This window comes from Nomascus leucogenys, chromosome 3 (assembly GCF_006542625.1).
Source record: "Nomascus leucogenys isolate Asia chromosome 3, Asia_NLE_v1, whole genome shotgun sequence".
Taxonomy (NCBI): Eukaryota; Metazoa; Chordata; class Mammalia; order Primates; family Hylobatidae; genus Nomascus; species Nomascus leucogenys.
The window spans coordinates 86418174-86436888 of NC_044383.1; the positions used below are offsets into that span (position 1 = coordinate 86418174).

General features: G+C 37.4%; 1 protein-coding gene across 2 annotated transcripts in view; it reads right to left on the reverse strand.

Annotated features, from left to right (window-relative positions):
- The window catches only part of MCHR2 (melanin concentrating hormone receptor 2), a 67500-nt gene that overhangs the window by 19910 nt on the left and 28875 nt on the right, over window positions 1-18715 (reverse strand). For both annotated transcript variants that reach the window (XM_003258373.3, XM_003258372.3), the window contains exons 2-3: window positions 9029-9236; window positions 868-1077 (exon numbers count right to left, since the gene is read on the reverse strand). In XM_003258373.3, the coding sequence (XP_003258421.1) occupies window positions 868-1077; window positions 9029-9210 (392 nt within the window). In that variant the 5' untranslated portion in view covers window positions 9211-9236. The remainder of the gene's footprint in view (window positions 1-867; window positions 1078-9028; window positions 9237-18715) is intronic.

The window sequence follows — 18715 nt, forward strand, 5'->3', positions numbered from 1 at the left end:
CTGCTAGGACCTGGTGTGGACATTCTGGCATCTGGATAATGCAGGGCACATCCTAGCTTGTGTGCTTCCTAGACAGGCCAGATAGTGAGGCAGTTACAACTATCTGCCATCTCTAGAGTCAGATGGCTTGGGTCTGAACTGGATTCTACCACTTATGGGTTCCATAAGTACTCACCATCACCATCATCTCCTCAAATAACATTAGCTTACATGGATGGTGAAAAGGGCTGTGGCACATTCCAGGACATAGTGGAATACATTTCTAATAATATAAAATAACAGCATTTGTATTAACCAATCACAATAATGTTTGTAAAAGATGATCTCCCTGGCACTGGGAAACTGCTTCATGGTTGTATAATAACATCTATTTACTCCACTGATTCCTTTAAGCTATGAGGCAATAACAAGTGTATGAGACAGTGGACATATCAGAAATAGCCTTGGACAGAGACTAAGGAAACCTACTTTAATTCTTGGCTCTGCCACTAATTCTCTATGTGCTTCTAGCAAATCTCCTCACCTCTCTGGGCCTCAGCTTCCTTGCTGTGAAATTGATGGAGGGAATTCATTCTGGTTTCTAATATTTCCTGGTTTTGTGATTTTTTTTCTTGCACTGAATTGCAAATAAAACTGAGTCGAAAAGAATGATTAGAAAAAAGGAGACTTTTGTGTTTTATGTTTTCCATTAAAAATACTCCTCTGTGAAAGTTGAACAAAATATTCTTAAGTAATCAGTCCTACAATGAAACAAAGGAAGAAAACCTTTGCTGTTATAAACCAAAACTGGTGTTGGAATTGGAATGAGCTTGGGGAGGCACAGGCACCTCTGAATTATATTAAGATATTTCAAAGTCCTTCACTTACCTGTCCACACTCATTACAGTCATGATGGCACTACAGGCAAATTGGTTACAAGTATCCAGGGATGTGATGATGGTGCAGAGAGGTCCCCCAAACACCCACTCTCCCCCTCGGGCCCATTGGTGAATTAGAAAAGGCATTCCAACTATGTGGACCAAATCAGCCACAGCCAGGTTGCAGATATAGATGTCAGGGACTGTTTTTTTCCTGGATCTGAAAGAGATAGAGGAAACTGAGGATTGATATTGGATGTATACAGACTATTCGATATATGCTACCTGATACAAATTTTAATTGCCATAATGCATTTTAAATGTTAAAGGAAAACCTACACAAATGCATAGAGGAAATGCCTAGTCTTGTGTATATTTAAGCATTTTGAACTTATTTATTTGACAACTTACTGTGGTGGTTTAAAAACATATCCACAAAATCTCTGATATTCCTTTCAGTAGGTGGAGCCTAATTCCCTCTCTCTGAGTGCTGACCTTATTAACTTGCTTCTAACAATGAGAATATGGCAGAAGTGACAGTGTGTGACTTTGAAATTAGGTCACAAATTTTTTGTGGGGCTTTCTCTTTGCTCTGTGTTGGATTGCTCTCCCTGGTCAAAGCCTGCTGCCATCTTGTGAGGATACCTCTATGGAGAGGTCCATGTGGAGAGGAACTGAAGGTCCAGTTAACAACCAGTCAGCACCAGCTTTCCAGGTATGGGAATGAGCTACCTTGGAAGTAGATCACCCAGCTGCAGCCAAGCCCTCAGATAACTGTAACCCTGGAAGACAGCTTGACAGCAACTTTATGACAGATCATGAGCCAGAACCAACCAGCTAAGCTGTTCCTGAATCCATGACCATTGGACACACATGAGACAGTAAATGTTTATGGTTTCAAGCCACTATGTTTGGGGTAATTTTTTATGCAGCAACAAGTTATACCAACTTTAAATACACTCAGGCAAAAGATTTAGTCTTTACTCATTCCTAGTATTTAAAACAGCTGAAGACTGAAAATAAATGATTTCTGTTGTCTAATGCATTTTTTTTCTTGTTGCAGCTTAGGCCATTGTTAAAATTTCAACAATGACTTAGAAATATTCCAGTAAAATCTAACAAATAGCAAAGACTATTAATAAAGACCCTGAGATCCAGACAGGGAGAGTCATCTGAAAAGACGGAGCTGGTAGATGGCACTGAGAATGATCTCATGTCTCCTGTGGGGAGCCGGGGGTGGGAGAAGTGAATTCAATGCTATCTAGAGTGGCCTTCTCATCAGCAGGTGAAATACATTTCTGAGAGCAGAAATTTAAAATTTAGTTGGTTCCTACTTCAAGGAGCTGACACATTCAATAATAAGCAGGTACCATCTTTATCTGGGAGATTCTGTTCATTAATTCAACAAACATTTTATTGAGCACCAATTACATGGCAGTCATAATATTGTGCTCTAAGGCTGTAAAGCTAAACTATGTATAAACCCTGTCATCAAGGAGCTTATAGTCTAGACATGCATAAATAAATTATCACATTACAATTTGATGAGAGAAAACTAGAGACAAGTACAAGGACAAGAAGCACAAAGAAGGGGCCCCCTCCTCTTTCTTGGGAACTGTCAAGACAGGTTTATTGGCAGATGTGGACAAATAAGAATTTAAAGAGCATGTAAGAACCAGTCCTAAGATTATGCCACAATTGCTAGTTTTTTCCTATTTCAGGGCTAGTGCTCTGCTGTTTGGAAGCTAGTGTGTGTCTTTATTATTCATTGGCTACAACTTCTATAGCCTGTGAACTTCATTTCTCAGCTGTCAGATTCTCATGTGAAACATCAGACTGGGGGAGGCCATCTCTTCTCCAGGCCTTGGCAGCATCCACTGTGTGGGGAAGTTACTGCCATGGAGTCCTTATTCAGCAACCATACTGTACGCATTGTTGCTGCCACTAAAAATACAGGTAGGTTCCTTTCCCTCAGGAGCTTGGTGCCTCACACCAGAATGACCAAGAGGGAGAGGAGACATGAAGAAAAGATCATGTCAAACAAAAGACCAGCCAGCTAACTGTCCTTGGTCTCTCATCCCCTGTCCTCTTCAGGCCATTAGAGTGGGAAATGGAGAGGGGACAGGGAAGAGGGACAGATATTAGCAGTCAGATAGAAAGAGCTCCAAACTAAAAAACAAACAAACAAACAAAAAATTTATAAATCTTAGTCTATAAATAGATGTTATTTGCATGTGAATTGGGATATAAACCATAAGCAGTTGCTTAGGTCTCAATTGCAGCAATTAGATCCATGGCCCTTGCTTTTCTCTAGAGGGGTACCCATCATTTACTGATAATGAATTATGGTAATTCTATTGTGGGAACAGTGCAGGCCATTAACTGGCAATCAAAAAGAATTACATAAAAGTGTGTCTAGATGATATTCTGTATAGTACAAAGAGAATTCTGAAGCAATTGATAAATTTATCTGGACATAAGTTACTAGGGCAATATGAATAACACATTATATTTATTATTGTCTTCTTTACTGAAAGCAACAGCATCGAAATTAAAAACAAACAGAAATTGTAAAATTTCTAACTATATAAATTATATCCCTTTTTAGGTCTAATTTATCTTCAGATTTCCTGTTGTCAGACTTCATGAAATTTGTATTTCTTATGATGTAAACATTTAATATAAAATACAAAGACTTGTGATAATTTTGGCTAACATGTGCTCCATATGGTTAACGTGGTCATATCTAATGCTCATTAATTTGAGGAATGATAAAATAAATTATGGTATTCCACACTACCACACTCAATAGGATGTAGCTGTAGTCATAGTTTGAAAGAGTATTTAATCAGATGAGAAAATACTTATACTATTAAGTAAAAAGAAAAAAGGAAAGAATACTCATAATGTGTATAGCATGACTCTAAATTTATTTAAACATTTGTTAAAAAATTTGCAGGAACAATATGTCAAGTGATCACAGTGATCATCTATTTGGTAGTAGTATGACTGATTTTTTACTTTATTGTTTGCATTTTCTCACAATTTTTCAAAATTTCTATTAAAACCATGCTTACCTTTTGCAATCAGAAATAACAACATATGATATGGATTAAGTAAAACAAAACATAACACTACGCATGTAGGCTGCCGTGCTTGTCATTCACCAGCCTGTCCTCAGTCCCCTTTGCCAATTGGCTTCTGATTAGGTTTGGCCAGTCAGAAGCACCAGTGGGAACTGGAGAGTAAGGAGGAGAGGAGAAGCCAGAATGTAGCCTTCACTCCATGGTCCAAGATACCAGTGGGGCTCCAGCTCCCACCAGGCAGCCCAGACTCCTGAGGGCTGAAAAACCTCTTTCTCCCTTTCTCCCTCCAGCTTGGGGCAGGGAGAGGAAAGTGGTGTTGGGGTGAGGAATGGGATAGGGTGTAGAACTGGCTTCCTGCTCTTGTTAATCTCTGGGTTGCCTCACCATCCCATCTGGCATTTAACTCTAGTTGAATTAAATTGCTATCATGAGCCTATGCCAATGGATTAGTAGTCATTTCCTGAAGCACTGTGCTGAGAAGAATTCTGAGTCCTCACACAGGACAGACCTATACAGGACAGATGCTATACAGGACAGACCTGTGTGATTAGAGATGACTGCTAAGGGTGAGAGAGTTTACAGTAGAGTCCTATATTTGCCAACCCTTCCCTAGATACATAGAGTGATAGAGTGGAAAGAGAACCTAACTGGGAATTTTATTTTCATTTCTATGCCCTCGCTCATTGTGCCCTTAGGCAAGCGACTCAACTTCCTTAGATTCCCTAGCCAGCTTCGCATATTGGCCAACTGGACCACAGCTCATCTGAACAGATGTTGTTGCATGGTAGTCTGGCATCGAAAACATATCTGTGCAGTCAAGGGTATGGGTCAATTCCAACAAGAGTCTGTGTATGGCTGACACTTGGAATGGTAGAGGGCTGGGTCAGAGGGAGCTGTTAGTTATTATTTAATCTGGGTAGGGAAAAAGAGACCTGTGTTCTAAAACGTTTCCCATCCCTGTCAGCAGCTGGAATTCTACCATTAGACAGGTTTCCTCTAGGTTAACACATTGTCCATCTCGTAACCTCTTTTTCACAAATTCATGACTTAGTGTGAATTAGTTGACCTGACAGGGAGATGAGGGCAGGAAGTGACAATATGGGAACTCTATTTTTGGAGGATAGGGCACCTTTTATACAGACTCTGCCCACTTGAAGGGAGTCTGTCAGTAAACAGAAGAAAGATGTGTTCAGAAGGTGGATGTGGGGGTCTGACAAAACAAAGTCATCCCTTTATTGAAGTACAGGTGATTCCCAGGGCCTGCTGTGCCTGTGGGGACTAGTTGAGTAATGGGGTTGAGTTCGTCAATCTGTCTCCTGGGAATGCAAGAGGAAAACACTATAATAGGCTCAATTTTCTGCCTACATTTTCTAAACTGGCTTCCTTTGACCTGCTATAAATTTAATGTACAACAGACCAGTGATGATCTGGCCTCATTATTTTATAGTCACCCTCCTAATGCACAAGTTGCTTCTTGCTTTTAAAAAAAGGCACACAGAACATCTTATTCTTGAAGCTCCATCTTTCTTAAACATATTTATTTTATATATGTTTCTAGTCTTCATTTGGCAAAGTCAGAAATTAGTTCATTGCTTGCTTTCCAGCATCATTAATGATTTTATTGACTTTTAGTTCTATTGATGAACAATGTTTTTGATACAATTACTACTGTAAAAGTCGTTACATCTTGTTTAAATGTTATTTATTTCTCCTTATCATTACTGTAGTCTTAATATTTTATTTAATTCACCTGTCTGTTCATAATGTAACAAATAAAAGATCATGGCAAAGCATGATGAAAACATTAATACAAATTGCCCTAAAATATTTAGAGAGCAATTTGCAAAAAAGTTGATAAATTCCTAGCCAAATAAATAAATAAATAAATACATGTAAGTTGCTTTCGAATGACTTTTGAAAGATTAATACATTTTTGGAGAGCAATTTGCAAGGAAAAGTGTTAAAATCTTAGCAAAAAATTAAAACTTGTTTTAATTAAAGGTTGTTCCCGATACTTTTTGAAAGATTAAAATATTTATTTTAAAAGCTCCATTAGCATTTCTTTATCTAATGTATATTCTCACATTATGCATAAAATGAAAATATGAATAAATGATAGATTTTTCACAATAATGCAAACAAATTGGTCCGTACAATGGCTCAGGTGTTTTTCTCCTCAGTTAAATGATGGTTGACTTTATGTTGAAAATCTGTTTCCATAAATTATAGCTCAGAATTGACTTTTAGAAGAGTTCACATTGCACATGTCTTCCTTTTTTTTCAACTTTGTCTCTGTATAAATAGATGGGATTAAGCTGTTATCTATTGGTGTAAATTGAGGGGTCCAAGAAATTTCTCTGGCTCCAGACATCTCTTCAACAGCTTGTCACAAGAGGTGGAATCCCACACTGATGAGGTTTTGCATATAAAAGTTGCCTGTGAAAATGCAAAGATTTCGGAAGGGCTAACACCTATTAAGGACTTGGTTTTTCAATGGTGGTACCAAGGCTTTCGAGTGTAGGACACACCATATGTGTCTGTAGAAAAGCAGGGCAGAAATACTGGAGGCCATGAGGGAGAGATGGAAGGAGAACTGGGCAGGTCCAACAGGCAAACGGGAGTGAGCTAGAAACATTCTCAAGTCTCTAGCTATTAACTCTCTACTCAGCACTATTGCCTCTTTGAAGCACCCTTAGAATATTCGATTACTTCTATTTTCTTTCCTGGAACGTATCTGAGCCATCTTTTTCCCCCCAGTTGATTGTTTTTAAAGTCTTTCTTGTATTATTTTTCAAATTATTCCATGAGTTTAAATCTCATCTTCTCCACTAGAATATGAACTTTTTAGACAGATGCTGCTTTTTTTGTGTGTGTTTTCGTAAACCCTAGGGCAATGCAGGGCATGCAATAGGTATTTACTAATATATATTGAATTGAATTTCTTCTAGCACTTAAAGAAAAGTTTAAAATGCTTGATATTCACAAATAGCTTTACAGGACACAATAAGGAATGCTTGAATTTATTAAGAGTAGAATCCCTATGTACTAAATAAATCTTCAGCTGTGACTGGTATAAAAAATACCATTGATCCTCTACTTCTAACTGCAGGGTTAGCGAAACTGAAAGTTTGAGAGAGGGCTGGCTGGTGAGATGCCACCTGGGGAAGTGACAAGTTATGAGCCTTCTCAGGGGTGATAAGCACCATTCGCATGACCACCCTGAGGGCTCCTCTTGCTCTCAATTAAGCCTGTGAGGATTCTTTTATCTTTACGGCAAATCCAACAACTGTCTCTATAATTTTGATGACCTCTTTGTTTTCATTAGTTGTGGAGGAAATAGCCTTGAATTCAGAATAAATCTGAGTTCAATTGCCAGGATTGCTACTTACTAGCTCTGTGATGCTGGACCAGTTATTTACTCATCCGAGCCTCTTTTCTTAAATGGGTATAATAATAGTACTGCTGTGCTTTTTAAGTGTAATATGCTCCACAAAAGTTTGTTGCAGTTATGTGTTAATATGATGCTGAAAACACCTATTAGGTAGTACAGGTTGGGCATCCCTAACTTGAAAATCCAAAATCTGAAATGCTCCAAAATCTGAAACTTTTTGAGGAATAACATGATCCTACAAGTGGAACAGTCCACACCTGACCTCATGTGATGGGTTGCAGTCAAAATGCTGCTGTACAGCACACAGCGTCTCCAAGGGAAAGCTGGTGCAGGTGTTCTGGTGATGTTACTGGGCTGCTTAGTTCCCCTGAACACATTATTTTTCACTGTATTAGTGGTATTAATGGTCATATTTTTTATTGCTAAGTATTGTTGTGTGAATAAGTTTAAGAAAGTGATTGTTTATTGGTTGGATGTAAATATAGAGTCAGGAATGATGGTGATGCCAAACAACCACAGACGTACACATGGGTGGCTAAGAGACTGACGCCTTTACTTTCTGATGGTTTGATTTACAAAAACTTTGTCTCATGCATAAAATTATTCAAAATGTTACATAAAATTACTTTCAGGCTATGTGTATAAGGTATAAGCGAGACATAATGAATTTTGTGTTTATACTTGTTCCCTTCTGCAGGATATCTCATTATGCATATGCAAACAGTGCAAAATAAAAAAATGTCTGAAATCTGAACCACTTCTGGTCACAAGCATTTTGGATAAGGGATACTAAACCTGCAGTCTAGAATATCTTTTATAACATATGAATATGGACAAACATTTTGAAAATGGTGATTTTAAGTATAATCAGAAACTAGGATGAAAAAGTTAACATCCTATAGTTATTAAAACTAGCAAAACTTACATGTGAAAATAATCAGGATAGCAAATATACCAAGTAGCTATAGGGCTTGTGTGCACTAATTCTGAATCCATTTTGTCAGGTCTCTAGAAAACAAGTAATCAGTTCTTATTCTCCAAGTAAAGTTCTTATTCTGTCTCTCTACTTGAGAGGAGGAAATTACCTGAATTAGGTGGGAGATGTGGTGCCCAGGCAGGAGGTACTCGGGGGCAGATGTCTCTCATAGACCATAGGCTGGTCTACACGAATGGGAACAGCCCACTACCTATGATTTCCTGCATCTTCTGGTGATCAGATAAAGTTTCTCTTTTGCCCAAGTGAGTAAAAGAATCTCTTTCACCTGCCTAAACAGGTCAGCTTTTTAGGATAATTCTTATTGCTGGAAAATAAAATGTTGCATTGCAGTTTCAAATCTTACCCGGGCCCTACCCTTAGAGATTCTGAGTTAATGGGTCTGGGGTGAAACTGTATATCAAGAGTTTTTAAAGCTCCCCAGGTGATTCTAATATGCAGCTAAGACTGAGAGTCATTTCCCTAAACACTCACTGACCCTGCAGTAAGCATTGGCCTAGGTCTTAGCATGTTGAGATTTGCAACTGAGATGTTACCTAAGGCATGACGAAAATATCTGTAGAATCTTCATTAATTATCTTAAGCAAATATTTCCAAAGTTGCATTTCATTAAGCAAAATGCTACAGGGGAAAGGATTCATTTAGGGAGCTTTGACTGTAGTTTCCTAAAGTATGGAAGGAAACAAAAAGGAGCCCTTACCTTATTATAGTGAATACAATGAGGATGTTGCCAACCAGCCCTGTTGAACAGATAATCCCAATCATGGAAGGGAGGATGACTGTATCTACCACACTGGCAGTTTGGTAAGCAAACTCTTTATTCCAGGATTTGTTTAAAAGTTCGGCAGAGGTGTTCCAACAAGATGCGTGAAATGGATTCATTGTTCGTGGACTTCCAGGGATTAAAGCTGTGAAGTAATAGGAAGTGATTTATTTAGTGAACATTCCCTCAATATAACTTCCTTTACCTAATTCAAATATTTTTGGAACCTCTTTTTTTAAAACCAAGATTCCATGGAACACAGGATTCCAGGGTGAGTATGATTGGTCCCTGTTCATAGTAATCTCACAGATTACCATAAGAGATAGGTAAACAGCAAGTTACAGAACAACATGAGAAGCACCATGATAATCTTTGTATCTTACCACATCTTACTGTACTATATGCTTTGAGCATAGGTGATGTTTACGTAGTATATACTGGTCCTGGTTGTTTACAGATCACGTCTATTCTTATTGGCCTGCAGATCTGTTCATATTGGCTAGTATTCTTGTAACACTTACGTTGTTAAATATATCCTCTCTGTCTGCTATAAAATGCATGGGGTCTACTGAACTCGGATTGTTTAGAAATGGAATGGGTAAGACTTCCTGATGTGATTATGGGACTATCTTGAAGCATGAGGGAGAGTGAGCTCAGCAAAGTAGAGTTGTGGGAAGGGAAAAGTGTTGTAGCCAGCGGAGGCACCATGTGCAAAGAAGTATTCAAGGCCAAATGCTCACTGCCAAAAAATAAACAAGTAAATAAAGCCAAATAGAACTAGAAAATTATTTGCTTGATCAACTGTTTTGATAAAAGACATTTTAAAAATGTCATCTAAGTCTGGTATTTGGAAATTATAAATTGGATTACTCAGATTAATCTTCCTACTGAAAATAAAATATGCTGGACAAAATGTGTGTGTGTGTGTGTGTGTGTGTGTGTGTGTATTTATATTTATGTGTGTCTGTGTGTGTGTATCCAGCAACTTAAAAATATTCAAGGTCTGAAAAATCAGTGGGCCTTCCCTGGCTAGGTTTTGAATGAGATCTTGAAAAGTAAGTGGAATACTGAAGCACCAATGCTATCTTGATTTAGAAGGCACTTATGGATGACATAACATTTGAAGTCTGGTCCCATGTCTGGATGAAGTCCAGAGAAAAATCAGGGTCCAGGGCCTACTGAGGCTGGGGAATCTTACAGGAGATACCCTCCTCTGAGCTGGAGCCTCAGGGGCTTCATAATTAAGTGTATTTTGTCTAGTCAGATTAAGAAAGTTCCCTCTATTCCCAGTTTATCAAGCATTTTTTATCATCAGTAGATTTTTAGTTTAATATTAAAGATGCTTTTTCCATCAATTGAGAGAGTGATGTGATTTAAAAAAAAATATTCTTCATTTTCATTTGGTTCTTTTTCATGTCTGTCATGTTACTTTGATAATTGAATCTCCCCTGAAGAAAACTTTAATCATGAAATGCTAAACATTTCCCTTTCAAAACTTGAAAGAATGTCCACTATCACAACTTTTCTTCAATGTTGAACTTTTCTAGTACAATGGGGGAAGAAAAAAATAGGATGTATGAGACTTGGAGAGCAAGAAAGTCTCAGAGTTGTTATTATGTAGCTATAAGAGAATTAAGTTTGCTGGATATAAAAACAAGCAAAAATTTAATTATATTTGCATATATTTTCTACGAACCATTAGAAAAAGAAAGTTTAAAAGAGTTAACATTTAATTGTTAAAAATATATATACCTAATGCTAAACCCAGCAAAAATTTGTAAGAACTCTACTGGAAAAATTATAACATTTAAATGATGTTAAAGAAAATTTGTAAATGGAGAAAAATACCAAGTTAATGAATTTGAAGACTCATTATTCTATAGATGTCAATTTTCCCCAGAGTGACTTATAGATTCAATGCAATTCCAATAAAATTCCAAGTTTTATTCTGTGAAAGATGATAACATACTACTTCTGAAATTTAAACATAAAAGGCTAAGAATAGTAAATAAACTCTTGAAAAAACAGAATCAGATAGAAGGACTTAATTTATTTGACACTAAGACAAATTATAAAGATACAGTAATCTACACAGTGTGATATTTGAATAGGGATAGACAAATAGATCAAGGGAACATTAAAGAGAGCCCCCAAACAGACCCATACATATATATTACACTTGATACATGAAAAGATGTCACTTTAGAGAAGTGAGGAAAGAATGGACTCTTCCATAAATGGTGCTGGGACAATTGCCTATCTAAATGGAAAAAAAAACCCAATCTCACCTATATAAATATATATTATACATACACATATACATGAATTCATATATGCTTACATACATTTATATGCACATTGATTTAAAATCTATACATACACAAAAATAAACTCCATGTGGCTTAAAAACAAATGTAGAAGGCTTTTAGAAGTGTATATAGAGTATCTTTAGGTCCTTGGAGTAAAAAATTCCATAAACAAGACACAGAAAACACAGACGTTTAATAAAAACCAGAAAAATTTGATTACAATGAAAAAAAATCTGTTCATTAAAAGACACCATTAAGATGGTAAAATAGTAAATCTCAGACCTTCTTTCTCCCATGGCAACACTGATTCAACAGCCATACATGGAACAATTCCCTTTGTGAGAAACCCAGAAACCAGTTAAGAAACTTTTGCATCCAAGGCAAATGGGGAGCCAGCTACATCAAAGCCAATAGAAGAACCTGTGGCACCCTCTTGCCACAGTCTCTCTGGCACAGTCCCACATGATCGGGGGAAACTTCCAGTTCTGGCTTCTCCCTGGGGAGAGAGAGAAAACTGGAGCATATGTCCATTGTTCTGACTTTCAAGGGGCTTCCTTGGGGACAGGCTTTTGTCTCATCTATCTCAGTGTATTGCCAGGAAATGGCATATTCTGGATACCTGGGGGCTCCTTAGAACAAAAGAGCTGGGCAGTGTGCTGCTGCTCCAGAGGACCTGTGGTATAGCTGACAGACGTCAATGCTGCTTGGCAGTCTCTTCCTTAGGAGTAGTGAAGATTGGAGCATATATACAGTGTTCTGGCTTTTGGGGGGCTTCCAGAGGGACTGGTTTCTACATAGCCCAAATTGGGGCACTGATGAGACCTCATGTACTCTGGATGCCTGGAAGGCCACTGGGAACAAAAAGAGTCAGGTGGCATGCTGCTATTTTGGAGAACCTGTGGTACAAAAAGATAGATACCAATGGAGAAAGAAATTATGAGTTCCAGGAAAAAAGAAATTGGTAAATCTCTCTAAGTAGGAACCTAGACACACATGTCCAGAGGAGACATGTCCACAGAAAATGTTTGAGATGTCCCCTGAATCTGTAGCTATGCTGCTTGGTGAAGATGTTTCCCTGTCTGGAGCCCGTCTACAAAGACAGGGAGAGGTGGCTATATTGTTAAAATGTGTAGATACCAATGCAAAGTTACAAGGAACACAAAGAAGCAGAGAAAAATTGCCAATCAAATAAGCCAAGTACATTTTCAGAAATTGATACTAAAGAAACAGTTAGATACTAATTACCTGACAAATAATTCAAAATAACCACCATAAAGGTGATTGATAAACTCATTAAAACAATACAGGAACAAAATGAGAGTTTCAGCAAAGGGATATAAAATATAAAAAAGAACCAAACAGATTTTGGAGCTGAGAAATGCAACAATTGAAATGAAAAATTCACTACAAAGTTTCAATAGCAGACTTGATCAAGCAAGAGAGAGAATCAGAAAATTTGAAATTTTCTGATTTCAAATATAAACTAGGCAGAGGAGCAAAAATAAACAATAATAATAATGATAATAATAATAAAGGGTAAAAAAAGCCAAAAGACTATTGGACACCATTGAAAAGATCCATATACATGTTATGGGCATCTCAGAAAAAGAAGAGAAAGAAAGGGACAGAAAGCTTATTTAGAGAAATAATGGCTGAAATCTTCCTAAATCTGGGAAGGAAAATGAACATCCAGATTCAAGAAGACCACCCTACCTCAAATAGGCTACATCAAAAGAAGTCCACAAAGACAAGAGAAAATTTTGAGAGCAGCAAGAGAAAAGTGATTCAAGAGACTTCCAATACATCTGTTAGTGGATTTCTTAGCAGAAACCTTGCAAGCCAGGAGAGAGTGAGATGATATAGTTAAAGTGCTGAAAGAAAAAAAAGACTGGCAAACAAGAATACTATCTCCAGCAAAAATATCCTTTGAAAATTAAAGAGAGATAAAGACTTTCTCAGATAACAAAAGCTCTTCAAAGAGAACTACAAACCACTGCTCAATGAAATAAAAGAGGACACAAACAAATGGAAGAACATTCCATGTTCATAGATAGGAAGAATCAATATGGTGAAAATGGCCATACTGCCCAAGGTAATTTATAGATTCAGTGCCATCCCCATCAAGCTACCAATGACTTTCTTCACAGAATTGGGAAAAACTACTTTAAAGTTCATATGGAACCAAAAAAGAGCCTGCATTGCCAAGACAATCCTAGGCAAAAGGAACAGAGCTGGAGGCATCACGCTACCTGACTTCAAACTATACTACAAGGCTACAGTAACCAAAACAGCATGGTACTGGTACCAAAACTGAGATATAGACAAATGGAAGAGAACAGAGGCCTCAGAAATAACGCCACACATCTATAACCCTCTGATCTATGACAAACCTGACAAAACTAAGCAAGGGGGAAAGGATTCCCCATTTAATAAATGGTGTTGGGAAAACTGGCTAGCCATATGCAGAAAACTGAAACTGGACCCCTTCCTTACACCTTATACAAAAATTAACTCAAGATGGATTAAAGACTTAAACATAAGACCTAAAACCATAAAAACCCTAGAAGAAAACCTAGGTGATACCATTCAGGACATAGACATGGGCAAAGACGTCATGACTAAAATGCCAAAAGCAAGGGCAACAAAAGCCAAAATTGACAAATGGGATCTAATTAAACTAAAGAGCTTCTGCACAGCAAAAGAAACTATCATGAGAGTGAAAAGGCAACCTACAGAATGGGAGAAAAATTTTGCAATCTACCTATCTGCCAAAGGGCTAATAACCAGAATCTACAACGAACTTAAACAAATTTACAAGAAAAAAACAACAACCCTGTCAAAAAGTGGCAAAGGATATGAACAGACACTTCTCAAAAGAAAAAAAAAAGCATTTTAAGAATGCTTTTTTTTTTTTAAGAGTGTTTTAGGAATGCTCTTACACTGTTGGTGGGAGTGTAAATCAGTTCAACCATTGTGGAAGACAGTGTGGCGATTCCTCAAGGATCTAGAACTAGAAATACCATTTCACCCAGCGATCCCATTTCTGGGTATACACCCAAAGGATTATAAATCATTCTAATATAAAGACACGTGCACATGTATGTTTACTGCAGCACAATTCACGATAGCAAAGACTTGGAACCAACCCAAATGTCCATCAAGGATAAAATACCTAGGAATCCAACTTACAAGGGATGTGAAGGACCTCTTCAAGGAGAACTACAAACCGCTGCTCAATGAAATAGAAGAGGATACAAACAAATGGAAGGACATTCCATGCTCATGGGTAGGAAGAATCAATATCGTGAAAATGGCCATACTGCCCAAGGTAATTTATAGATTCAATGCCATCCCCGTCAAGCTACCAATGACTTTCTTCACAGAATTGGAAAAAACTACCTTAAAGTTCATATGGAACCAAAAAAGAGCCTGCATCACCAGGTCAATCCTAAGCCAAAAGAACAAAGCTGGAGGCATCACGCTACCTGGCTTCAAACTATACTACAAGGCTACAGTAACCAAAACAGCATGGTACTGGTGCCAAAACAGACCAATGGAACAGAACAGAGCCCTCAGAAATAATGCTGCATATCTACAACTATCTGATCTTTGACAAACCTGACAAAAACAAGCAATAGAAAAAGGATTCCCTATTTAATAAGTGGTGCTGGGAAAACTGGCTAGCCATATGTAGAAAGCTGAAACTGGATCCCTTCCTTACACCTTTTACAAAAATTAATTCAAGATGGATTAAAGACTTAAATGTTAGACTTCAAACCATAAAAACCCTAGAAGAAAACCTAGGCAATACCATTCAGGACATAGGCATGGGCAAGGACTTCATGTCTAAAACACCAAAGGCAATGGCAACAAAAGCCAAAATTGACAAATGGGATCTAATTAAGCTAAAGAGCTTCCACACAGCAAAAGAGACTACCATCGGACTGAACAGGCAACCTACAGAACGGGAGAAAATTTTTGCAACCTACTCATCTGACAAAGGGCTAATATCCAGAATCTACAGTGAACTCAAACAAATAACAACCCCATCAAAAAGTAGGTGAAGGACATGAACAGACACTTCTCAAAAGAAGGCATTTATGCAGCCAAAAAACACATGAAAAAATGCTCATCATCACTGGCCGTCAGAGAAATGCAAATCAAAACCACAATGAGATACCATCTCACACCAGTTAGAATGGCCATCATTAAAAAGTCAGGAAACAACAGGTGCTGGAGAGGATGTGGCAAAATAGGAACACTTTCACACTGTTGGTGGGACTGTAAACTAGTTCAGCCATTGTGAAAGTTGGTGTGGCGATTCCTCAGCAATCTAGAACTAGAAATACCATTTGACCCAGCCATCCCATTACTGGGTATATACCCAAAGGATTATAAATCATGCTGCTATAAAGACACATGCACACGTATGTTTATTGTGGCACTATTCACAAAAACAAAGACTTGGAACCAACCCAAATGTCCAACAAGGATAGACTGGATTAAGAAAATGTGGCACATATACACCATGGAATACTATGCAGCCATAAAAAATGATGAGTTCATGTCCTTTGTAGGGACATGGATGAAACTGGAAACCACCATTCTCAGCAAACTATCACAAGAACAAAAAACCAAACACCGCATGTTCTCACTCATAGGTGGGAATTGAACAATGAGAACACATGGACACAGGAAGGGGAACATCACACACTGGAGACTGTTGTGGGGTGGGGGAAGGGGGGAGGGATAGCATTAGGAGATATACCTAATGCTAAATGACGAGTTACTGGGTGCAGCACACCAACATGGCACATGTATATATATGTAACAAACCTGCACATTGTACACATGTACCCTAAAACTTAAAGTATAATAATAATAAAATAAAATAGAAATAAAAGAAAAGGCACTGTGTTTAATTTAGGGTCTTCTGATCAGCAGCTTGAATAAATCTTAACCTTTAAAAAGAAAAAAAAAAAAGAAATGTGGCACATATACACCATGGAATACTATGCAGTTATAATAAAGGATAGGTTCATGTCCTTTGCAGGGACATGGATGAAGCTGGAAACCATCATTCTCAGCAAACTATCACAAGGATAGAAAACCAAACACTGCATGTTCTCACTGATAGATGGGAGGTGAACAATGAGAACACATAGACACAGGGTGGGGGACATCACACACCAGGGCCTGTTGGGCGATGGGGGGCTGGGGGAGGGATAGCATTAGGATAAATACCTAATGTAAATGTCAAGTTGATGGGTGCAGCAAACCAACATGGCACATGTATACCTATGTAACAAACCTGCACGTTGTGCACATGTACCCTAGAACTTAAAGTATAATAATAATAAAAAGAATATGAAAATCATGTCAAATATCTTTTCCAACCACAATGGAATGAAATCTATGACAGCAAAACTGGCACAAATTTATTTTTCCTTCTTCACAATTTCAGAGATAGATTTTTTCTAATGGTATATCATATCGAACTCAGCATATGATTTTTAAAGTTTCTTTATTAAGTAAAAATCTTTTTACCTTTTCACTTAAAGCACTTTATAGCTTTGCTTTGGCATGCCAAATTGCCAGCATTACTAGTCTTGTGCTTTGGGTCTGTTATTAAGTAAAATAAGGGTTACTTGAACACAAGCACTGCTATACTGTGACAGTCAGTCTGATAACTGAGACAGCTACTAAGTGACTAGCAGGCAGGTAGCATATGCAGCGAGGATATGGTAGATAAAAGGATTAATCATGTCTTGGGGGAAATGAAGTTAGATAGCATGAGATTTCACCATGTTCCAGTAATGGTGCACAATTTAAAACTTATAAATTGTTTATTTTGGAAATTTCTATTTACTAGTTTCTAACTGTGGTTGTCCACAGGTAACTAAAATCTTGAAAAGTGAAACCACAGATAAGGAAGGACTAGCGTATTGTCAACTGATCTTCAACAAGGGTGCCAAAGTATACAACTGGGGAGAGGATAGACTTTTCAACAAATGATGTTGAAAAATCTGGATATCCACATGCAAAGGAATGAAATTGGGCGCTTATCTTTCACTACACACAAAAATTAACTCAAAATAGGTTAAAGACTTAAATGTATGATCAGAAATGGTAAAACTCCTAGAAGAAAACATAGGGGAAATCTTCATGACATTGGTTTTGACAGTGATTTCTTGGATATGATATCAAAAACACAGGTAACAAAAGCAAAAATAGACAATGAGTCTACATTGAACTAAAAAGCTTCTGAACAGCAAAGGAAACAACAGAGTCTAAATACATCCTACAAACTGGGAGAAAAATTTGCAAACCACCATTCTGATAAATGGTTAATACCCAAAATATAGAAGGAACTCCTATAACTGTAACTTAATATTGATAGCAAATAAGCAAATAACTCGATTTAAAAAATGGGCAAGTAACCCGAACAGACATTTATCTAAAGAAGACATAGAAATGGCCAACAGATGTATGAAAAGATAAAATGTCACTAATCAGGGAAATGCAAATCAAAACCACAGTGAGATATCACCTCATCCCTGTTAGTATGGCCATTACTAGCAAACAATAAAAACATACAAATGGCAATTAAAAAAACAAGTGACAAAACAAAAAACCCAGAAAATAGTATTGAGGATGTGGAAAAATTGGAACTCTTGTGTACTGTTGGTAGGAATGTAAAATATTGTAGCTACTATGGAAAACAGTGTGGAGGTTCCTCAAGCCAACAGGTAGAAACCACCTTAATGAACACTGATAGATGAATCTATAAAAAAAGTTTACACATACAATGGAATATTATTCCGCCATAAAATTAGGGGAATTCTGTCATATGCCACAATATGAATGAACCTTGAGGGCATGATACTAAGTGAAATAAGTCAGTCACAGAAGGAAAGATACTATGTGATTTCTCTTGCATGAAGTACCTAAATTAATCAAACTTATTGAAGCCAAAAGTAGAATGGTGATTGCCAGGGGCTGGAGGATGAGAAAATGGAGAATTGTTGAACGAATATAAAGTTTGAATCATGCGAGGTGAAAACAGTTTAGGTATTTGCTGTAAAATGTTGTGTTTATAGTTCATAATACTGTACTGTTCATTTATCAATTTGTTTGGGGGTGGATATCATGTTATATGTTTTCTTTTTAATCATAATAGGAAATGCATGTAGAGGACAAAAATGAATGTTTGAGAAATGATGCAGAGTTTACTGGTTCATGTTCTAGGTGGAATATTCCATTCAATGTCCTATTGGTAAACTATGTTTGCAAAAAATAACATGGGAATTTTAAA